General features: G+C 35.9%; 2 protein-coding genes across 2 annotated transcripts; both read right to left on the bottom strand.

Annotated features, from left to right (window-relative positions):
- Positions 1-2,471: 2,471 nt before the first annotated feature.
- On the bottom strand, positions 2,472-3,398 carry LOC114099994 (olfactory receptor 5B2-like). Its single transcript, XM_027944580.2, has one exon. The coding sequence runs from the start codon at positions 3,393-3,395 to the stop codon at positions 2,472-2,474; it is 924 nt and encodes a 307-aa protein (XP_027800381.1). The 5' UTR covers positions 3,396-3,398.
- A 13,752-nt stretch (positions 3,399-17,150) lies between these two features.
- Positions 17,151-18,074, bottom strand: LOC139707060 (olfactory receptor 5B3-like). Its single transcript, XM_071617048.1, has one exon. It carries the CDS (start codon positions 18,072-18,074, stop codon positions 17,151-17,153), a length of 924 nt encoding a protein of 307 aa, XP_071473149.1.
- Positions 18,075-25,649: the final 7,575 nt, after the last annotated feature.

Genomic DNA, 25,649 nt, shown 5'->3' with positions numbered 1-25,649 from the left:
TAGGGATTGAGCTGGTTATTTCATTTTAAAAATTAAATTTAGTTCTAATCTATAAATTAAAACCTAAAAATTGTATATATTGATTAGGCACCATGAGATTTTTCTACACATGCACAAATTGTGTAATATTTAAATCAGGTTGAACATGTTGAGCTCCTCAAACTTTCCCTCTCCCTCCATCTCACCCCCTACTCTCTCCAGCCTTTGGTAACCACTATTCAATTATCAACCTCGTTGAAATCAACTTTTCAAGTTTCTACACGTGTGTGATATTATTCTTTAACTGTATGTTAGTCTGGCTAAATCACTTGACATAATGATCGCCAGTTCAGTCGATGAAATCAGCCTGGGTCCCTATCAAGAGATGAGTGGATAAAGAGAATGTGGTATATATATATATATAATGGACTTTTACTTAGTTATAAAGAAGAATAAAATAATGACATGTGCTGGTAAATGGATGGAACTAGAGAACATCAGTCTACGTGAAATAAGCGAAACTCAGAAAGTCAAGGGTTGACTTTTCTGTCATATGTGAAAGCTAGAGAAAAATAAAAATAAAAAATCAAGGAGAGGGAATTCCATGAAAATAGGGAGAGGGGGCAAAGATAAGAGGAATAGAGATTGATGGAAAGGGAGGAGGGACTGGAGAAGGGAGTAACTGTGGAATGAAATTGACCAAATTATACTAAGCACATATATACCTATACCACAGTGAATTTTGCTTTTCTGTGTATCTATAAAACACCTGTGAAAAAAACAATAACTAAATAGGAGGAAGACCAGTAAAATAGCAGAAATAGGGAGAAAGAAGACCTGCAGGAAAAAAGAAGTACTGGGAACAAAAATAGAGCAAACTGTATTCCATACATGTATGATTATGTCAAAAAAGAATCCACCTGTTATGTTTAACTGTGATTCACTAACAAAAACATTAAAGATAAATAAACAAAAATAATGTTTTCTTCAATTCAGACTCTTACAGTAATAGGAAAAGATAAAAATGCTATATATAAATTTATATTGAAATACACAAATTGAAAATTATATTAAGCTTTAGTCTATAGGTCAGAGACCCCCAGGGAAACAACCAGCAGGATATGGAAACACACGCAAGAGGAGATTTATTGTGGCTATGGGATCATGTGACTGTGGAAATAAATCAGTGCCAGCTCTGCTACCTGTAAGTCAGGAACCAGAAAGGCTGGGTGTGTAACACAGTGTGAGTGCAAAGACCTGAGAAAGAGGGTGCAGAGGTGTGCCTGTGTAAGTCTTGTAAAATAGATCCTGAGACTCTGAGGTCCAAGAGTGAGAAAGCCTGGGTGAACCACCTAAGGGAGAGAACGGAAACAATTTGCTCTTTCCCTATTTTTGTTCTACATGCAAACCCTCAATGACTAGATGATGGTCACACACAATAACGAAGGCAAACCTTCTTTCCTAAGTTATCACTCAAACAGTAGTCTGTTTTGTAAGGGGTTCTGTGTTTGGGATTGGGGTCTCTAATGGCTTCATGACTGTGGCATGCTTGGTGGCTGGGGAAGCTTCATGTGCAAAAACGCAGAATGCCTGGCTGCTGTAGCAATTCCCTTCATGAGGAGGCTCTGTGCTACAGTCTAATCAGCCTTGACCTTGATCTCAGGCACACAGCTCCTGGGAATGAAGAAACTCTCTTGTTAGAAAACCATGGTTCACCAAGCTCCACTGTGCCTGAACCTGTCCATTTAACAGTAACTTTAAACAACGGACTTTCTTGAGAATGCATAAAGCTCCTAACATTGCATATTTTAACTGAAGAATGTAATTGTGGAATATGCAACCTTACTGATATAATAAACAATTATGTAGTCATGACTGATGACCTAATGTAACCTATCGGTATAAATAAACTTGGTTGAGCAGCCATCTTTCCTGCCTCTGCATCTTGTCTCTGTGTCTCTTTGTATTTTCCCCCACACATGTTAATAAGTATCCTCACAGACACACAAAGAAAACTATTGCTGGTTATCTGGGTATCTCTTAATATAGAAAAATTAACAACAAAATTAACTGCAAACAAAGACATTTTACATTTAATTCTGGAAAATTTGTCACAACCAGGTGTAGATGTCCTCATTGGACAACTGCATGCAATTTGCTTGTTTGTGGACTTCTTTATGCATTCATTATACATATATTTGCATTGATAAGTGTTTTTTTTTTAATTGCATGAAAAATTATTGGATATATCAAACATTTTAATAGGGGTTTGACAAGAAGATCCAACTTATCATAAATATTCTCATTCAGATGTTATGATTCTGGATATAATGTTTCTTTTTTTTCTAGACAGTCTGCAGAAGTAAAATTATCACTTAAGAAATTTGAATTTAGTGTGGCATTTAAAATGTGATACTTTACTTGGAAAAGTTCTTAGAGGAATAAATCCAGAAAATGTGTATCCCAGAATGTATAAATCAAAATCCAAGAGATTATTTTGCCTCCAAAACAATCTTTGAGAATGCAATCTTGACCTCCTTATTCCTCAGACTGTAGACCACAGGGTTGAGCATGGGGATGATCATAGTATAAAACACAGAAACAATTTTGTCACTGTCCATAGAATGACTGGAGCTGGGCTTTAAATACATGAAGATAACAGTGCTGTACAAAATGGAGACTGCAGTGAAGTGGGAGGCACAGGTAGACATAGCCTTCCTATGTCCTGCACCTGAGCGCATCTTTAGGATAGTGATAAAAATGAATATGTAGGATATTAAGATAACAATCAGACCAAAAAAGATAACAAAACTGGCTACAAAAACAAGAACCAGCTCATTCACTTGTCTACCAGAACAAGAGAGAGCCATGACTGCTGGAATATCACAGAAGAAATGATGGACCACATTGAACATACAGAATGAAAGACTGAATGTGTCCCCAATATAGATGGAGGCACTCAAAAATCCACAGACATAGCAACCTAATACTAGACACACACACACATGTGTTGTCATGGTGGTGGTGTAGTGCAAGGGCTTGCACACTGCTGCATAGCGATCATAGGCCATTGAGGATAAGAGGTAATTTTCCACAGTAACAAAACCTGTAAAAAAGAACATCTGAGCAGCACAAGCATTGTAGGAGATGACTTCATCTCCAGGAAGAAGCCCACCCATGACTGTAGGAGTGACAGCCGAAGAGTAGCAAATGTCCACCAGAGACAGGTTACCCAGGAAAAAGTACATGGGAGTATGGAGATGGGAGTCCAAAAGAATCAGCAGGATCATCCCCAGGTTCCCAGCCAGAGTGATAGTGTAGATGAGGAGGAAGGTCACAAAGAGGGGAAGCTGCAGACCTGGGTCCTTGGTCAGTCCCAGCAGGATGAAGTGTGTCACTTCTGTCCTGTTCTCCATCAAGGTTATCTGAGAATCACTAGATCTTCTACAGCCATGAGGAAAAAATGAAAAACAAAGTAATAAAGGAATTCAACTGAATGAAAAAGTTTAAGTGCAAGATATTTTTTCACTGTGGCTACAACTGTGTACTTTGAGATTCTCCAGAAAAAAAAATGGGCTTGAAAATCAAATTTAGTGCTTTAAGCATGTACACTTCTGTCCTGTTTTCATCATTGTTGTTTGAGAATCTGTAGATGTTCTGTAGCCATAACAAAAAGTGAACAAAATTACAACAAAATTAATGAAGTTGGAAAGTAAAAGTTGAAGATATATTATTTCTTTGTCCCACTACTTCTGCTTTTGAGTTTCTTCAGAAAAAGCATGGGATTGAAAAACAAATTTGAATCATTAATTACACATGGAATTAAATGTTATGAATATGAAAAATTTTTATGAATCATCTGTCCAATTTAAAATTTTATAAATTGTTTCTAAGATGTACTCGATTTAATAACTTGAACAAATGACTCATATGGATGAATCTATCAGCCCATCCATGTCCCCTGAGCCAAGAAAATACTGAAAAACCTACATGTTCCTCAACTGTCAGGAACTGACATGGACAATTTAGATGTGCATTCTCTGTCTCCTCTCAACAATGTTAGGAATTTGCTACACTCATGCAAATTAAGAACAAGAGGTTTAGAAATTTATTCATATTTAGTCAGTTATTGTAAGTCAGTCTCCACCTTGGCCCATGCCAACATTTAACTAATGTTTACTGGTTTCTAAGTCTAATGCTCTAAATTGAATTTGAATCAAGTTGTAATTAATACATTTACAATTGTTCCTTGGCTCCTTTGTTCCAAACTCAGTGTCTCAGGTTTCATTGTGAACTGAGTGATTCAGTAGGTGATCATTTCATCTTTGTCACTATATTTGATTCTCCTTAGAGGAGAAACAAACAAGATGACAACCAACCATGAGTGAAATGACCAGTTCAACCAAAAAGATTCTAAATGAATTAACAAGCTTTAAACTGCATTTTTATTTTTTTCCCACAATCTCATGGTTGTTATCAATAGCTCATGAACACATATTGACAATCGTGTGGTTAAAAGTGTAGATCAAAGATAAGTCTAATTCCTGAATCATCATAGCACATCCCTATGCACAGAAGTGGTGGTATAAATGTCCCAGCTGCACAGCAATTCTGAGAAGCTCATCACCAGATTGAGTAGATGTGGAGCTTAGGTTCTTGGAAGAGACACATATCAATCTTACCATCCTTGGTCCTAACTTAACTCCATGAAAATCCTATTTCCATCTGCAAAATGAAGCCAGTTATGAGATCCACTTTCAGGTATCACCATAAGAATTAAATAAGTTTGGATCAAGGTATGTGCTGAGTGCAGGGCTTCAGTTGTGGATGAGTTGAAAGTCTTGAAGCTTCTCTCTTCAGCTTGCCTTTTCTTCCCCCTTGGGGCTATGAGGTTTTCTGTGTTCTCTGTATTTCTCAGCCAGTCCTTACTCCAAGTGTGTGATTACTGCTCTGGCAGTTCCATGTGAGCCATTTCTTTTTAAAATTCACATTTCAGTTTGGGAAAAGAATTCATTTTTCTTAAACTTGCTCTTTCATACTGTCATGCCATAGCCAAAGCACAGAGAGAAGCACTGGAAGACTCCCGTTTTATGGGCTGTCTGATCTTTTTGGGTGGCAAGTCCAACATTCTAAAGTGCTTTATTTAAATCTGTTCTCATGTAGTAACAGTATTTTAAGTTTCTTTATTCGAGCTGTAGTTTATAAAAGAAATTCACCCAATACTAACCACTATTCCCTACCCTTAAACTCCAAAGTCTCTGGCAACTGCACTTTACAAGTCAACCCCTGAACACATTTACTGCAGACTTTTAACACCCAGGTCCACCTTTAACATACACTCTGTTCTACAACCTGTGGAAAGGACTTTACATATAAATGTGTTGGGGGGGCAGGTGGAATTATTATTCTTATTTCATTGTTAGAAAATTGAAAATTGGAGAAGTTATGTAATATCTAAAATTGCACAGTTAGTAGGTGATATATTCAAGAGTTTTTTTTTGCTCCTTCAACCTAACCAAAAGTCTATGCTCCACATGTGTAAAGATGCTAGCAGTAGTAATCATGGGCTTATAGGGGGAGTCACAACACAGTTCAGACATTGGTAATTTATTTAGGACCATTTTGTAGCTTAAAACAGGACCATTTGACTCTTTTGAGCATTTGTTTATTTGTTACCTATAATGAGAAGATAATATGAGAAGAGTATAACTGAATCAATCAGAGCATCATGTGTTTTATATTTTTGTTCATATTTTTTAAGATACAAGATAATTTGCCATAAGGAACTCTAAACTTCCTCTTCTTTGAAGTTTTGTATTTATGCTGTGCTCTTACGCATATTTTTAAACATAATGAAACCTCTATTTCTCTTTTAAGATAAGTCATGGTTTGTATGTCTTCCCCACAGCCTTTACGTGCATTACACATCTTACCAAAATATCAATGGAATACAGAGCTTACCAGTTTTCTGGAGGAAAAATAACAATCAATCCATAATAGGGAGACTGAAATCACAAAATCAGCCATGAATTATGGGACAGTAGTATTAGTGGACTTCTGTCTCAGGTGACAGTCAAAAGGTTCCAAGTTCTCTAAAACATGGGAAGATGGAGAAAAGAACATTATTATGAATCAATTTCTAAATCTAACATTAGTTATTTCTATTTCATTGAAACAGTCATTTGTCTCCTCCTCATTTGTATATTAAATGTGATAAGGTAATGTTTCTCCCATAATCACAGAAGTGTGTCTTAAATAGAACAAAAGGAGGCCTAAAACATCTCCTGTAGAAATTTGCTGTTTTAAAGTATATCATCATGATTTTTATCTTTGAGTATCTCCCTGACTATGGCTGAGAGCTCACTCTAGCAAATCCTTAGGTCAGAAGAAGGCCTGAATGTGCTCACAATGATTGTCATTCAGGTGAATAAATGTCCAATGAAGCACTTATGTAAAGTTTTCTTTCTAAAATAGTTAATTTTGACTCATGTTGGGATTTCGGAGGTGAATATGTGGCAGTCTAGAGATAATTATACAAAATAAAGGCCTCTGAAGTTTACCCCCATGAGACTATTTAGAGCTTCTGAACCTGTTTTCCTAGAAAATAAGCAGGTAGTCTGTCTGTGGGGATTAATCTGGTTATTTTTAATGTACAAGAATTTTGTCAAATGAGGCAGACTTCAAACCAAATCTAATCAGAAGAGACAAAGAAGGCTACTTCATACTGGTAAAGAGAACAATCTAAGAAAAAGATATAATAATAATAATAATAATAATAATAATAATAATAATAATAATAATAAATTTATAGCCCAAACATGGTCACAATTAATTACATAAATAAGACCCAACTCAAATTGAAGCCTCAGATAGACACCAGTACGATAATTCTAGATGATTTCAACACAACTCTCTCACCGTTAGATAGGTTATTCAGATATAAACCTGGTAGAGACTCTTTGAACCTGAAAAAATATTATACCAAAGGAACTTAACAGACATCTATAGAACATTTTATCCAACAGGAGCTGAGAACACTTTCTTCTCTGCAGCACATGGAACATTCTCCAAAATAGACCAGATTTTAGTCCACAAAGCAACTCTGAACAAATATCAAAAAAGGGTATAATTCCTTGTATCTTATCAGATCATAATGAAATGAAATTATAAATTAACAAAACAGAAACTATATGAACACATGGAGATTAAACAATACACTTTTTAATGATGAATGGGTGATAGAAAAAAATCAAGGGAGAAACAAAAAAACTTCTTAGACTCAAATGAAAATATAATATTCCAAAGCATCAGGAACACCATAAAGGAAGTTCTAAGAGGAAAGTTTATAACTGTGGGTGCCTATATAAGAAAATCAGAAAATTCCCCAATAAAAAACACATCAATGCCCTTAAAAATGAGAACAAACCAAGCCAAAATCAGTAGGCAAAAAAAGAGAGAAATAATTAAGATCAGAGCTGAAGTCAGTGAAATTGAGATTAAAAAAAAATCCATGGGATCAATGAAAAAAAGTTGGTTCTTTGAAAAGATAAACAAGATAGATAAGCCCAAGTTAATAAAATTAGAGATAAAAAAGGAGAAATCATCACAGAAATTCAGTAGATCATTAAGGACTATTTTGAAAGGTTATGCTCCAATAAATTGGAAAACCCAGAAGAAATGCATGAATTTCTAGACACCTATTATCTGCCAAAACTAAATCAAGGACATAGAAAATCTAAACAGACCAATAACTAGCAATGAGATACAAGCGGTAATGAAAAACCTTCCCACAAATAAAAGCCTAGGGTAAGATTGATTCTCAATTGAATTCTACCCAACCTTTAAAGAAGAACTAATGCTAGTACTCTTCAAATTATTCCATGAAATATAAAGGGACAGAACACTTCCAAATTCATTCTATGAAGCCAGTACCACACTCATACCAAAACTAAATAAAGACATGTCGAGGAAAGTAAACTACAAACCAATATCCCTCGTGAAACTAGATGCAAAAATATCTAATAAAATATTAGCAAATCATGTTCAACAACATGTTAAGAACATATTAAACCCCAAACCAAGTGGGTTTTATTCCAGAAATGCAAGGGTGGCTTAATATACAGAAATCAATAAATGTAATTCATGACATGAATAGAATTAAGGACAAAAATCATGTAGTCATCGCAATAGATGCAGAGAAGGCCTTCAACAAAATTCAGCACCCATGATAAAATTAGAGATAAAAACACTAAAGAAACTAGAGATAGAAAGAATGTACCTCAATAACATAAAGGTTATACATGAAAAACCCAAAGCCAACCTCACAGTAGATGGGGAAAAACCGAAAGCATTTACTTTAAAATTTGGGACAGAACATGAATGTCCATTCTTACCACTTCAATCTAATATAGCACTAGCCAGAACAATTTGGCAAGAGAAGGAAATAAAATGAACAAAAATGTGACTGAAAGAAGTCAAATTATCACTGCTTACAGGTGATAAATTTTTTTATCTAGAAGATTAAAAAAGACTCCATCAAAAGATTACTAGACCTAATAAACAAATTTGGCAAATGACAGGTTATAAAATCCACATACAACAATCAATAGCTTTCCTACATACCAACAATGAATCTGCTGAGAAAGAAATCAGGAAAACAATCCCATTTATAATAGCTTTTAAAAAAATGGGAGCGAATCTAAACATGAAAGTGAAAGACCTCTACCATGAAAACAATAGAACATTGAAGAAGAAATCAAAGGCCTTGGAAGAGGGAATGAAGATGTTCATACATAGTCAGAACGCAGGGCTAAAATGGCCATACTACCAAAAGCAATATATAGATTCAGTGCAACCTTCGAACACAATACCAATGACATTCTTCACAGAACTACACAAAAACAGTCCAAAAATTTGTTTGGAAGAATAAAAGACCCAGAATAGCCAAAGAAATTCTAAGCCAGAAAAATTTACACTGGAGGCATCACAATACCTAACTTTCAAATCATACTTCAGAGCCTGAATAACAAAAACTTCATGGTACTGGCCTAAAAAACACACATAAATCAAAAATTCAGAATAGAAGACACAGAGACAAACCCACACCTATGCAGTCATCTGATCCTTCACAAAGGTGCCAAAAACACATTGGAGAAAAGACAACCTTTTAAACAAATGGTTCTGGGAAAACTGATTATTACATGTAGAAGAATGAAATTAGACCCTGATCTCTTGCCCTGCACAAAAATTAGCTCAAAGTGGATCAAAGACCTGAGAATTAAATCAGAAAGTCTGCAACTGCTAAAAGAAAATGCAAGGTCAACAACTTTCTCAATAGGACTCCCAGAGTTCAATAATAATGGCAAGAGTTAACAAATGGGATGATATTGAATTAAAAAGCTTCTGCACAGCAAAGGATATAATTAAGAATATGAAAAGAGGACCTACTGAATGGAAGAATATCTTTGCTAGCTACTTTTTTGATAGAGGATTAATATCTCTTGCCTGATTGCTCTGACTAGAACTTCCAACACTCTGTTGAATAAAAGTGAAGAAAGTGGGCACTCTTGCCTTGTTCCAGATTTGACAGAGAAAGATTTCAGCTTTTCCCCCTTCAGTTCAATGTTAGCTGTGGGCTTAGTACAAATGGCCTTTATCATGTTATGTTTCCTCTATACCTAATTTGTTCAGCATTTTATTAATGAAGAGAGGTTACATTTTATGAAATTTTTTTATATATATTGAGATGATCATATCGTTTTTTGCTCTTTGTTCTGTTAACAGTTTATTATGTTTATTGATTTGTATATGTTGACTTTTCTTGCATTTCTGGATTAATACCACTTGACTGTGGTGAATAATCTTCCAAATATGCTACTGGAGTCAATTTTCTAGTGTTTTAAGTATTTTGATATATGTTCATCAAGAATATTGGCCTCTTTTTATAATTTTTTCATTGTGTCTTTAACTGGTTTTGGTATCAGAGTAATGTCAGTTTCATATAATGTATTTGGAAGAATTCCTTCCTTTTACATATTTGGAATAATTTAAGGAGAAGTGGTAATAGTTATTTTTACTATAAATCTACAATGAAGACATTTGTCCTGAGATTTTAAATGGTGTGAGACGTTTTATAACTGATTCAGTAATATTCTTTGCTATTGGTATGTTCAGAATTTCTATTACTTCATTATTCACACTTGTTTAATATCTGTGTCCAGGAATCTGTTCATGTTTTAAAGGTATTAAATTTCCTAGTGTATAGTTTTTCACATTAATCAATATTAAGTTTTTGTGTTTCTGAAGGAAGAGTCTGTTTTACAGTTTTCCTTTTCATCTCTGATTTTATTTATTTATATCTTCTCTATTTATCCTAGTTTTTTAAAAAAATTGTTCTTATTAGTTATGTATGACTGTGTAATGTATGATTGTGACATATTATACATATATGGAGTATAACTTCTTCTACTTCCAGTTGTACATTGCTGAGACCTGCACAGCTGTTAATTCAGATACTTGTGAAGGGCAGTGGGGATTAGAAAAGACATATATATATATATATATATAGAGAGAGAGAGAGAGAGAGAGAGAGAGAGAGAGAGAACTGGGATCAGGTGGGACACTGGTCTCTGATGGAGAAGCAATGACTCTGATTTGGCTCTACACTTTTATTATGTAGTGTCTCACAATCCAAAGTTGAAGACTATAGAGGCATTGTTCTTTGTGCATTAGAAAGTTACAGGACTAGAAACATTTTTGTAGTTATCCCACTGTTGCAATACCAGTAGCTTCCTGTGGCAGCCAGAAATCCCACTGACCAAAGTTTATATTAAACAGGAAGGCTTGGAGGTCACAGCACTGGTGAAATATTGTGGTTATCTTGCTATGCTCAGAATCCTCTATCACTTGGAACTGGTATCTGAGATCAAGACCAAGACGGACACAGCTTCTGTGCTTTACATAGAGCCTCCGTGGGCAGAGTTTCACCATAGCAACTGGACAATCTTGGCCCATACTCTTTGTACAGGAAATTCCCAGTGTTTGCAGGTGCACAACAGCCACAGGACAATTATAGACTCTGTCACCACCTCCACAGCACATGATGTAGAATTACATTAGTTGTGTGATCATATATGCACATAGGACACTAGTATCTGATTCACTCTACCATTTTTCTAGTTCCCATTCTCCCACCCTTCCCTTCATTCCTCTTTGTCTAATCCAAAGTACTTCTATTCTTCCCTAAACCCCACCCCATTTATTGTGAGTTAGCATTCACACATCAAAGAGACATTTGGCCTTTGGTTTGGGGGAATTGGCTTATTTCACTTAGCATGATATGTCTCCAGTTTCATCCACTTACCAGCAAATACCATAATTTTATTCTTCTTTTTGCTGAGGGATATTCCATTGTGTATATATACCACATTTTCTTTATCCATTTATCTGTTGAAGGGCAACTGGTTGGCTCCATAATTTAGCTATTGTGAATTGAGTGCTACGAACATTGATGTGGCTGCATCACTGTAGTATGCTGATTTAAGTCCTTTGGGTATAAACTGAGGAGACGGGTAACTGGGCCAAATAGTGGTTCTATTCCAAGTTATCTGAGGAATCGCCATACTGCTTTCCAGAGTAGTTGCACCGATTTGCAGTCCCACCAGCAATGTATGAGTGTTCCTTTTCCCCCACATCCTCACCAACATTTATTGTTACTTGTATTCCTGATAATAGCCATTCTGACTGGAGTGAGGTGGATAGAACCTTAGTTTAGTTTTAATTTAAATTTTCTCTAACTGCTAGATATTTTTAACATGTTTCATATATTAGTTGACCAATCGTATTTCTTCTTCTGAGAAGTGCCTGTTCAGTTCCTTTGCCCGTTTGTTGATTGGGTGATTGATTAATCGATTGATGTTAAGTTTTTTGAGTTCTCTATGTATCCTGGAGATTATTGCTCTATCTGAGGTGCAGGTGGCAACGATTTTTTCCCATTCTGTAGGCTCTCTCTTCACATTATTGATTGTTTCGTTTGCTGTGAAGAAGCTTTTTAGTTTGATTGCATTCCACTTATTGATTTTTGATTTTACTTCTTGCACTTTAGTATTCTTGTTAAGGAAGTCAGTTCCCAAGCTCACATGATAGAGATTTGGGCCTACATTTTTTTTTTTCTAATAAGCACAGAGTCTCTGGTCTAATGATTGACTTTGAGTTAAGTTTCATGCAGAGTGAGAGATAGGGGTTTAATTTTCATTTTGCTACATATGGATTTCCAGTTCTCCCAGCATCATTTGTTGAAGAGGCTACCTTTTCTCCAATGTATATTTGGTGCCTTTATCTAGTATGATAAAGCTGTATTTATGTGGTTTTTGTCTCTGTGTCCTCTATTCTGGTCTATATGTCTGGTTTTGTGCCCATACCATGTCATTTTTGTTACTATAGCTCTGTAGTATGATTTAAGGTCCAGTATTATGATGCCTCCCGCTTTGCTTTTCTTGCTGAGAATTGCTTTGGTTATTCTGGGTCTCTTATCTTTTCAAATGAATTTCATGACTGCTATTCTATTTCTATGAAGAACATCACTGGGATTTTAATAAGAATTGCATTTAATCTGTATAGTGCTTTTGGTAATATGACCATTTTGACATTAATTCTGCCTATCCAAGAACATGGGAGGTCATTCCATCTTCTAGGGTCTTCTTCAATTTCTATTTTTAGTGTTCTATCGTTTTCATTGCAGAGATCTTTCACCATTTGCCAACAACATGATTCTATATTTAGAAGACCCCAAAACTTCCTCCAGAAAACCTCTAGAACTCATAAATGGTTTTGTCAAAGAAACAGGATATAAAATGAACACCCATGAATCAATTGCATTCTTATACATCAGTGATTAATATTCTGAAAGATAAATTGGGATGACTACTCCATTCAGAATAGCCACTATTCTTCCTAGTTTCTATAGTCAATGATTCATCTATTTTGTTTACCTTTTAAAGAACCAGTTCTTTGTTATATTGGTCGCTGGAATTTTCTTTTCTTTTCTTTTTTTTAAATCTCTAATTCATTTTCTTCTTCTTTGACATGTATTATTTCTTTTCTGGTTTGTTTTGTCCTTGTTTCCCTAGTTCTTTGAATTGTATCTACAATTGTATCTATAATAACAGGATATGAAGTTGTTTATTTAATATTCTTCTGCTTTATTTTAATGTGGACATTGATTGTTATGAACTTTCATTTCAGAACTGCATTAGCTGTATCTGTTAGGTTTTGGTATGTTGTATCTCAATTTTCACTTATTTCAGTATATTTAAAACTTCACTTCTTGATTACTTTATTAACACATTGGTTGTAAAAATTAGATTGTTTAATTTTCATGTACCTGTGTATTTTTCCAAACTGTTGTTACTGATTTCTAGCTTATTGCTTTGAGGTAAGAATAAAAGCACTCAATGCAATTTCAATCTTGAAGATTTTGTAGAAAATTTATCTGTGGCCTATGATATAATTATCTTGAAGAATGCTGATGTGTTGATAAGTAGAATGTGTATATTGCAGCTGTGTAATAAAATGTCAATAGATGTCCATTTGGTCCATTTGATCTTGAATGCATCTAATTCTGCTGTTTCCTTGTTGGTTTTCTGTCTGGATGATTTGTCCATTGTTGAAAGTAGAGTGTTAAAGCCCACCGGAATTATTGTTTTAGAGCATATCTGTCCATTTATATCAAATAGTATTTGCTTTACATATTTGCTTCTCCAATATTGTGTGCATAAATGTTAAGAATTTTTATTTCTTTTTGCAGAATTGATACATTTACCTAGAGCGCTTACTTATTTGTTTTGTTTACTTTTTAAAAAAATTGAAGTCTATATTATCAGATATAAGCATAGCTTCTCCTGCTTTCTTTCTTTTCTTTTTCTTTTTTTGCATGGAATATTTTATTCTATTGCTTCACTTTCCTTGTATCCACATCCTTAGAGGTGAATTAAATTTATTGTAAGAAATACACACTTGGAACTTTTTATTATTATTATTATTATTATTATTATTATTATTATTTGCTTATTCAAATTGTCTTCTTTTTTGGTTCCAGGGATTAAACTCAGGGGCACTCAACCACTGAGCCACATCCCCAGCCCTATTTTGTATTTTATTTAGAGATGAGGTCTCACTGATTTGCCCAGCACCTTACCATTGCTGAGAATGGCTTTGAACTTGCAATCCTCCTGCCTCAGCCTCCCTAGCTAGTGGGATTACACAGGTGTACACCACAGCAGCTGGCTCAAACTTTGTTTTAGTAGGTGAATTTAGTTACATTTTTAATGCAAACACATTTCATGATTAAATACATATCCTGTGCATGTAGTCTGCTTAGTCTCAAATTCATATAAGGAATAGGGGCTCTTCAAATTTCAGCTTCTCTTTCGAATAAGAGATAATGATATCCTGTCATCCTCATGAAATTTTTGAGAAGATTATTACATGGCAAGTGTGCAGCATATAGCACAATCTCTACCACATGTTGGAGTTCTGTGGGTAAAATATTAATATCTTTCATTTATAAAATTTTATACAGCATGGTTCACAAAACTAACAGGTTATGTAATAGTTCTAGATAATTGACAATTTTAATTTTGTTTCAAAGGTCAAGATATTGGTATAATAGTACTCCAATATTACTTGAATTTTTTATTAACAAATATTTATAATTCTCTTCTATTAAACAGACACCTACTCAGATACTGATAAGTATGTTGTGAACAAAACAAGTAAAGTCCTTGCTCTTGGGGAATTCATATTCTAGTTAAGCAAGATAAATAAGAAACAAGTAAGTAACTATATTGTTTTAAATGGTTGGTAAAATCTATGAAGAACTGCATAGGAGACAGTTTTTGTGGTGAGTGGGAGTGACTATTTTACAAAGGTGGTCAGGGAAAGACACTATGACAAGTAATGTATCTGCAAAGGCTTGAATGGAAACAAAACATCCACACAGGAAACAGCTATTGCCAAGGCCCTGGGGAAAGAGAATCGGTGAAGTTGTGAAGCAAAAGCAAGAAAATCAAAGAGGTGGGGTAGAACTCTGGGGGAACAGCAAGAGAAAACAAAACTGAACTAATGCAAAAAACAAAGGGTCAGAATTAATTTCAAAGCATTTGAAAAAATTTACAATATTATTTGTTCTCAATATAAATTTTCAACAATCCAAAAAAAATGGCAATAATATATGAATACATTAAAACTGCTTTTACTTTTCTTAATATCTCTGGTACTCTAGTTACATCTCCTTTGAATATTAAAAAATGAAATTTTTGTATCAAATGACTCAACATATTAATTCATAAGACACCAGATTTATGCATGTATTTGTTAAAATTTGCAAAGAAAAAACACATATTTTATTTGCCAATTTATCATTTTTTCTCAGAATATTAAATTATGATCACTAAGTACTAGTGCACTAGTCAGGGTTCTCCACTGAAATAATTAATTGGACATGCAAGCACATATAAGAGATTTATTATAGAAACAAATATGGAATCGTGAATATGAAGGTGAAGAAGGACCCATTCTGCTACCAGAAAGCTGAGAACCAGGAAAGTTAGTGTTATAACTCAGTGAGTGGAAAGGCCTGAGATAGAGGGGCAGAGGGTGACTGCATAAATCTTGGAGAATAAGGCTTGAAAGACACTAGCTGTAGTGTACAAAAGAGAACATGGATGTTCGGTTAAGAGAGACAAGACAATTTTCTCTTCTTCCCCTTTGTGTTCTGATCGGTTGAGCCCTCACTGGATTGGATGATGACCATCCACATTGATGGGGCAGATCTTCTTTACTATGGTGACTGCTTCAAAATGTACTCTTCCAGAAATATCCTCTCTGCCACTCACAGTAGAATGGTTTCCTGGCTCTTTGTATCCTTTAATACAGTCAACAAATACATTCAATTCAACAACACAAATAGCTACATGAAAATATTTTTAATTTTCCTGATTTTTCTGGCCCTCTGGACACCTTAGCTCTTACAAAACTTAAACATAAACATCTTAGTTGTATTGAATGACTCAAACAGAAATATAAATTCATATGAGATGCCAATATTATGTATCTCTTGTTAAAATGTGTAATGAATAGGACACACTTTCATTCAATAATATATCATCCTTTTTTCATAAATTAGCATGCTTGGACTAGTAATGAAAGGTATTTTAAAATATTAGATATGAATTTTTATTCTACTACAAGATTAAGCATTGATTTAGGATCATTAAACACTGGTTTTGTAGTCAGAGTTCTCCAGGGAGAGAATCAAAAGGATGTGAGTGTATGTATGAGTGGAAATATCCTCTGGCTGTGGGACCCTGTGCTTCTGGAAACCACGACAGGCCTTGCCCTGCGATCTGCATGGTGAGAACCAGAGAGAGGGATGGGGCACAACTAGTGTAACTATGGAGACCAGAGTTCTGAGAGCAAGGGGCTCTGATATCACGAGCAAGAGAATGTGAGTCCCAAATGAAGAAAACAGAAAGATAAAGAGAGAGAAAGTTTGCCCTTCGGCTATTTGTTCTGTTCAGGTGAGCCTTCAATGGATTGGATGATGTGTACTCACATTGATGAGAGATCTATGCTCCTCTCTCCTAAGTATACTGCCTGAAATAGGACTCTTTTTTGAAACATATTCACAGAAACACACAGGGAAATGTTTTACTGGCTACCCAGATAGCCCTTAATTGAAAAAAATTAACAAATAAATTAGCCACCCCCAATAACCATATTACACTTGATTTTGACAAATTTACACTCATGTGCATGTGTACACATCTTCTAATCATGGGTATCTAGATGTACTTCTACATATATTAGTATGAACATGGGGTAAAAACTTGCATATATTGCAATTATCAATATATAATAAGACTTCAGACAAGCAGACCACAAGCTATCAGAGATATTTTCATTCAGGTATCAGATTCTGAATATCATGTATATATATATATATATATATATATATATATATATATATATATATATATATATAAATTACAGTCTCCTGAAGTTGAGGGTATTACTTCAGAAGCTTCATTATGTCTACCAAAATGTAACTCAATATATGGAGAAGGCTTGATGGGAATGTGATCATTTAAAAAGCAATATCACACTCCTGAAGGCTATTTGCCCTCCAAGACAATCTTTGTGAAAGCCTTCTTTACCTCTTTGTTCCGTAGGCTGTAGACCATAGGGTTCAACATTGGAATGACCAAAGTGTAGAATACAGATGTGATTTTGGCAGTATCCAGTGAATGGCTGGATCTGGGCTGTAAATACATGAAGATAATTGTACCATAGAAAATAGAAATGGCAGTGAAGTGGGAAGCACAGGTGGACATAGCCTTCCGGTGTCCTGCACCTGAGTGCATCTTCAGGATGGTGATAAAAATCAATATATAGGATATTAAGATAACAAGGAGAGCAACAAAAATATTGAAACTGGCTACATAAACAAAAATCAACTCATTGACCTGTCTATCAGAGCAAGATACAGCCATAACTGCTGGAATATCGCAGAAAAAATGATGGATCACATTGGTTTTGCAGAAAGAGAGAACGAACGTGTTCCCCGTGCAGACTGTGGCGCTCAAAAATCCACAGACATAGCAGCCTACAATCAGCCCAATACACACACTAGTCGTCATGGTGGTGGTGTAGTGCAGGGGCTTGCACACTGCTGCATAGCGATCATAGGCCATTGAGGCCAGCAGGAAATTTTCCACAGTAGCAAAACCTGTAAAAAAGAACATCTGTGCAACACAAGCACCATAGGAGATGACCTCGTCTCCAGGAAGAAGCCCAGGCATGATCGTGGGAGTGACAGCTGAAGAGTAGCACAAGTCCACCAGAGACAGGTGACCCAGGAAAAAATACATGGGAGTGTGGAGACGGGAGTCCAGGAGAATCAACAGGATCATCCCCAGGTTCCCAACCAAAGTGATGGTGTAGATGAGGAGGAAGGTCACAAAGAGGGGAAGCTGCAGACCTGGGTCCTTGGTCAGTCCCAGCAGGATGAAGTGGGTCACTTCTGTCCTGTTCTCCATCGATGTTGTAGGAGAATCTCTAGATGTTCTACAGCCATGACAAAAAAGGAACAAAACAGTAAAGATTGAATTGAAATAAATAGTATGTATGAAATATACATTATTTCTTTGCCCCAATATCTTATTTAAGATTCTCATGAAAAATTCTGGGCTTGAAAGCTAAATGTGTTACATTAATTGCATACAGGGTTAAATTCTATGAAATTGAAGACTCCTTATGAATCTTATTCCCAATTTTAAGTCCTTCTACACTTGTTAACAGAGATGCAGATTATTTTTTTTTTAATTTTTAGTTGGCACATTATAGCTGTACAACTTGATGAGATTTGTTGTTGCATGTTCAGGCGTGCACACAATAAAACAACATAGTTTGGTCAATATCACTCCTCTGCATTTCCTGATTCCCTCCCTTGCTTTCTTTTGTCTCCTTTCTCTATTCATCTACCTTTGATTTTTAGGAGATCCACCCCCAGCTTTACATTCCCTTTTCCTCTCTATCTTCCGCACAAGAGAGAAAACATACAGATGACCCTTAACCTTCTGAGTGTGATTTATTTCACTTACCATAATATGATGGACTCTAGTTCCATGCATTTTCTGGCAAATGCCATAATTTCATTTTTTCATGGCTGAATAAAACCCCATTGTGTATATCTACTGCATTTTATTTCTTTATTCACCCATTGATAAACACCTAGGCTGTTTCCATAGTTTGCTTATTGTACTGCTAAAAACATGGGATGCATGTGCCCTTATAGTCAGATTACTTTAATTCTTCAGTGTAAATAGCAACAAGTGGTATAGCTGGATCTTCTGGTGTTTTTCAAGCCTAGTCTTTTGAGGAGCCTGTGTACTGATTTCCATTGCAATTGTCCCAATTCACAGTCCCGCCAACAGTGTAAAAGTGTTTCTTTTCTCCACATCCTCTCCAACATTTGTTCTTATTTATATTCTTGATGACTAATTGATAAACACCTAGGCTGTTTCCAGTGTGAGATGAAATCTCAGCACCGTTTTGATTTACATTTCTCTAATTGCTAAGGATGTTGAACATTTTTTTTTATGTATTTGTTGGCCATTGTGTATTTCTTTTGAGAAATGTCTGTTTAGTTCATTTGTGATGCAGACTATTTAAGAACTTAATCCAAATATCTGTACATACATAAAATCTGTGAATTCTCTAACTTCCCTCTTAGAGAAATTTTTGCATTTATGCCATATACTCAGTTCAGTTTTTTTTTTTTAATCTTTTAAATTAAGTCATATAGCTGCCCCATAGATTTTGCATGGATTATCTTTCTCATTAAAATGTTCACGGAATGTAGAAAATTACCATTTGGCTGGAAAGAAAAAAAAGCAATCAATCCAGAACAGGGAGACTGAAATTACAGCCAGCCCTGGAATATGTCATACTTACTATTAGTGAAGCTCTGTCTCAGGCAGTGGTCAAAGGTTCCAAGTTCTCTAATGCAGCAAAAAGGGAGGAAAGAACATAAACCCGAAGACAAAGTTCTGAATCTACAAATAATTCTTTCCATCTATGTGAAAATTTCATTTGTGTCTTCCTATTTGCATTAATAAACATGATAAGGTAACATCTCCCCAATAAGTCACAGAATTGTTTCTGTAAAACAAAAACAAAATGATTTTTATCTTTGAATATTTCTCTGTCCACAAGTAAAGGTTCACAGCAAGTCCTCGAGAGCGAAGGAGGTCTGTTTGTACTAACAATGATTGTCATTCAGATGAGCAAATGATGCCCAATGAAGCATTTTCTTCTGGCCAAAACAGGTACTATTGAGTCATGTTGGGATTTCAGAGGTGAATACATGGAGATTTGGAGAGAATTATATAGACCTGAGACCTCTGCAGATTGTCCCCAAGAGTCTACCTGCAGCTCCTGATGTGACTTTCTTAGGGAGGAAGCAATTAATCTGTCTGTAGGGAGCAAGCTGGTTAGTTTTAATATATGTGTGTGCTTTTGTACTATTTCTACTTTTTTAATTAATGCATAATTTACATACCATAATACCCTTAGGTTTTACTGTAGAGTTCTAAAATTTTTGTCAAATTCATGGTCCCGTTAAATATATGGTTCTTCTGCAATCACCTAAAGCATTTCATCTGACCATCCCTTTGATAATTGCTCCAACCCTCTGACTCTGACAATGAATAAGCTGTTTTTATTCAAATGGTTTTGCTGCTGTTTGAGTGTCCTTAAGAGAAAGATTATAATACAATAGTGTAAACAAATAATTGAACAACAAATCATGGACAACATAAATTGAAAAACAAACAAACAAACAAACAAAACTCCTATAAATGCACACAGTAAAAACAAACTTCAGAGAATGGAAAAAAAAATCTGAATATACCTATAACACATGAAGAAATTAAATTAGTAGTAGATAACTTTCAAACAAAAAAAGCCCAGGAATATATGACTTCTCTGGTGAATTCTCTCAAACACACACCTGGGAGAAATGAAATAATAGGGCAGAGAAGAAACGAGGATTTCTGTTAGTGTCCTTTGGCTGCTATAATCTTTGAGGCGTACAATGACAGGTGTTTATCCTTTCTCAGGTCTGGAAACTAGAAGTCTACAGCAGTGTCAGTAGACTGGAACCAAGGGGTCTTCGGAGCCATGTCCCTTCACAGGCCCCAGGAGACACTTCATTTCTTGCCTATACCTCCTGCTGTGGTTACTGGCACACTATAGCTTATTATTTCTGAGTTCACATTGCCAACTCCTTTTTCTCTGCTTCCTATATCTTTCTGATTGTATTTTTTGTAAGAGTATAGAGGATAGCATTTAGGCTATGCGTGAAACCTAATGATTTCTCATTTTTTAAATTTTTTGTTTGTTTTTTGGTTACTGGGGATTGAACTCAGGGGCACTCGACCACTGAGCCACATCCCCAGCCCTCTTTTGTATTTTATTTAGAGAAGGGTCTCACTGAGTTGCTTAGAGCCTTGCTGTTGCTGAGACTGGCTTCGAACTCACGATCCTCCTGTCTCAGCCTCCCAAAGCACTGGGATTACAGGAATGCACCACTGTGCCTGTCTTTGTTATTTTTTTTTTATTTTTAAAATCCTTAATTTAATCTCATCTGCAAAGTTCTTTGGAGCCACATAGAGTAATATTGAAAGGTATCATAATTAGGACTTGGATCTTTTTGTGAGCCGTGGCTAGGCTTGCAATAGTGTCATATGGCAGCATTCTGCACTAACTTTGAAAAGAGTCTGCACCTGCAAAATTATTCTAAAATTAAATAGTGTTTAAGATAATGGTTCCTACAGGAGAAATATCTCTAAATAGATGTGAATATTGCTGTTACATTACACTGTTTCAAAAATAACAGCATGATCACCTAAGCATTTTGAAGCCTAATATTCCAGATTTTGAGATGATGAAGCCTTTTAAAGTAAGGTGGTAGTAAGACATGGGGGCACATTTCTGTTCTTAGGATTTTCATAAAATTGATCTCTCTGTGGGTAAAAATAGAAATAATTGTACATTATGAAAGCATATGGAATGTATGTTATCACTGACAGATATTATATTGTTATTCTACCTGGATAGAATAGTTTCATTTCATTGTATAATTCATATATGTGAAGTAACTTTAAAAATATAATCAAATATTAAACCTCCAATATCATATTTAATGTATTTTTATGATTTTCTAAATAGTACTTATTTGATATGTTTCAAAAGTAAAAGTAAACCAAAAGCAATACCACCTTACTTGAGGAATTGCAGAGATGCCTGTCACCATCAAGATATTGTTAGAAGCCTGGGTGTGAATCCCATGGAGACCCACCAACTTAGCTCTTGGGGATGTGTGGAAGACATGTGGCTCTTGGAGAATCATAGCTATTTGTGTTCATCAGGTGTGGATTCTAATTGCAGCTACATTCCAGGTGTGCTTTCAGAGTGAATTGCTTTCCTCCTTGTCAATGAAGACATCCAGAAACAACCAGGATTTACTTGCTATGGACAGCTATACACCTGCTGTGTTCTACATCGGAGCCACATCAAGTCTTCAGGCACACATGGTAACTTAGACCTCAGGGATCTTGATAAATTTCCATTCCATAATACCACATTGGTCCATTTCATCAATGACATTATTTCGTTTGGACCTAGTAAGCAAGAAATAGCAAATAAACTAGGATTACTAGGAAAACATTTCAATGCCAGAGTGTGGAATTCAATGCAAGAAGTTCAGAGGCCTTCTATTCCAAAGAACATTCTAGGTCTCCAGTGCTGGGGGATATACTGAGATATCTCCTGTAACTAAAGGATAAGTATGGCCTCTGTCTTTTCTCCATACCAAAAAGGGGCACATCACCTGACGGCCCTCTTTGGGCTTTAGAAGAAATGTACTTATTCTTTGGGTGTGGGATTCTATCGTGTATACCAAGTGATGTGAAAAGCTGCCAGTTGGGAGTGGGGCCCAGATCAAAAGAAGGCTCTCCTACGGATCCTATATTCCCAGAGAGCTGTTTTGCCACTTGAGCTACAAAATCCAGAAGGTCAGTGGTCATGGAATTTTTAGCAGAAAATACAGATGCTGTGGAGATGATTTCACCCTTCTTCCTGAATTGTAGTACAGGTTCCTAGGATTTTGAAGTAAAGCCCTGTGATCCTTTAGGATATACTTTCCTTTTTAAACTCAGGTGAGCTTAACCACTATGCCACATCCTCAGTCCCCCCCCCCTTTTTTTGAGACAGAGTCTTGTTAAGTTGCTGAGGCTGGCTTTGAACTCGCAATACTCCTGCCTCAGCCTCCTGAGCCACTGGGATTGTACACCACCATGCCAAGTTACTTTCCTTTTTTTCATTTTTTAAAATTTTTTAAATTTGTTCTAGTTATACATGACAGTAGAATGCATTTTGACACATTTTACACAAACAAAGCACAACTTCTCATTCCTCTGACAATACATGGTGCAGAGTCACTCCAGTAGTGTAATCATACATGTATATAGAGTAATAATGTCCATCTCATCCCACCATCTTTCTCACCCCACATCCCATCCCCTCCCCTCACTTCCCTCTGCCCAATCCAAAGTTCCTTTATTCTTCCTTAGTCCTCCCCCATTATGGATCAGCATCCACATATCAGAGAAAATATTCAGCCTTTGGATTTAGGGATTTGGCTTCTTTCACTTACCATGATATTCTCCAGCTCCATTCATTTATTTTCAAATGCATAATTTCATTCTTCTTTAAGGCTGAGTACTTCCTTTTGGCAAACAGAATTTGATCTGATAATAGACTTTTTAAGATATCGAATACACCAAGTTATGCACAAACCTAGGCACTTACTAACCGGGTGTCATCTGATTTGTGAAGCCATACAATGAGGTAGGAAAATCCAAGGCTCCATTATCAAATGGAAGTGCTACATATATGACTAAAGCAAACAGACCCTGAAGGCAAAATTAAGTTACATGAAGCAGTTGCCCAAAGAGCCATGAGCACTACCCCTTCTTCAATGCCCTTGTCTCCTCATAGGTGCATCTTTTTGCCTCATAGTGAATACTGTATAAACAATGGACAAGGGAATGGAAGATCTGAACTGGTTTACAGATGGTTCTCTATGACATGTAGGCACAACCCACAGGTGGAAAGCTGCAGCACCAAAGCCTTTTATGAGATGTCACTGATGGACAGTGGTGAAGGAACTTCAAGTGCAAATCCATTCTGTGAGTCCAAGTCAGTCTTTTCTTGGTGGCTTCTGCTATTAGCCAATAGGCTCATGGACAAAGTGATCGTGCTGGCAGGGATGGAGCTTATAAAAAGGCCACAGCATAGGTTTCCTCATGGATTGACTGTCTACAACCCCTGCTCAGTGCTGAATCTGCCAGTTGTGGAAACTGAGTCCCTGATGTGGTACCATCTCTCAGGTTGACCACCCTGTGAATGAGTGGCAAGTTAATTACATTGAAACAAATCCATCGTGGAACTGTGACATTTTGTTCTTACTAGAAAAGACAACTATGAAAAAAGTTTGCCTTCCCTGCACATAATGCTTCTATCATGCCTATTGTACATGAATTACAGAAACCTATATAAACCACCGTGGCCTTCCACACAGTGATGATTATAATTAGGTAACTCACTTCACAGAAATGAGGTGGAGCAACGGCTCTAGGCTCGTGGAATTCACTGTTCCATCGTGTTCTGCACCATCTTGGAACACTGTCACAAAACAATGGCTGAATATCCTTTTGAAGTCTCAATTAGACTTCCAGCTGGAGCCACAATTTGGGCTAAGAAAAATTATGCAAGAGGCTATACATGTTCTGAATCAGCTCCCAACATACAGTCCTATTTCTCTAATTGACCGGATTCACGGTTCCAGGAATCAGGGGGTAAAGATGGGAGTGGCATCAATGCTGAAGGAATGGTCTACCAAGAGACACATCAATGATTGTTTGAATTAGAAGATAAGTTTGCTGTTTGTCCTCCTTGGGTTTATCATACCTTTGAATAGGCCCCTAAAAGTTCGAAGTTCTCACTAGTGATTGATCCTGACTACCAGACACTAGACAAATATTTATATTAGAGATAATTATGAGTATGTCTGAAGTACAGGAGATTCTTTAGGGCTTCTCTTACCATTTTCATTCTTGGAAATTAGGGTCAATGGAAGACTAAAACAACTGCAATAATGAATATGTATTAATTTTCCCAAGATGTTGAGAAATAAGAAATCAGATCAACCTACCAGGTAAATAACCATGGCCATCCAAGTTGCTTGGTTAAGGAAAAATGCAACAGCAGAATGTGTAGTGGTGATAGGAACTTACCAATATGAATTTATAGGTAATGACCACTTAGAGAAATTAAGATTATAATTATCATGAGTTTCCTATTAATTTGGTTTTGAATGTGTGCGTGTATCTGAAAATATTCTTGTGTATGTTCTTCCACTCCATTATCCCATTATCATGAGTGATTGGATGAGTTCACTTTTGAACATGGTATTTAAGTACTTTATTATTAACTTTGCAAAAAAGTTTTTTGTGAAGGATATCAAGAGTAAGTGTGAACTTTATCAGATTTCATTGCATCCTCCAGTGAGGAGAGATCAGTGTGATTTGTAGCCAGGACAGTGACATCACATTAGGCAGAATGTCTTTGTTACTGTCTTTATTTGGAGATTAAGTCTTTTAAAAAGTCCTCTGTAAGTTCCAAGATAACAAAGGACAGACTTGTAACAATTACTTTTTGTGTATCAACTTGGTAGATATTTTTAGATGATGTTAAATTTTAAGCCAGTGAACACTGGGTAGGGCAGGTTGCCCTCCAAAACATAGAAGGATGGTTTCACTTATGATTTCTACCAAGCTAACATACAGTAGTAATGTATGATTATGACAAAGAATAAATAAGCCAGATGACAATTTGTATTAGTGTCCAATGGCTGCTGTAACAAATTGCTGCAGACTTGGAGGCTTACAAAGCACATATTGATTCTTTCATGGCTCTGAAAACCAAAGGTCTAAAATTAATCCCAATGAGTAGAAATCAGTGGTGTGACAAAGAGGTACTGTCTAACA

Source organism: Marmota flaviventris, chromosome 9 (assembly GCF_047511675.1).
Source record: "Marmota flaviventris isolate mMarFla1 chromosome 9, mMarFla1.hap1, whole genome shotgun sequence".
In the NCBI taxonomy this organism is placed as follows: Eukaryota; Metazoa; Chordata; class Mammalia; order Rodentia; family Sciuridae; genus Marmota; species Marmota flaviventris.
This window is presented reverse-complemented; position numbering and strand designations above follow the sequence as displayed.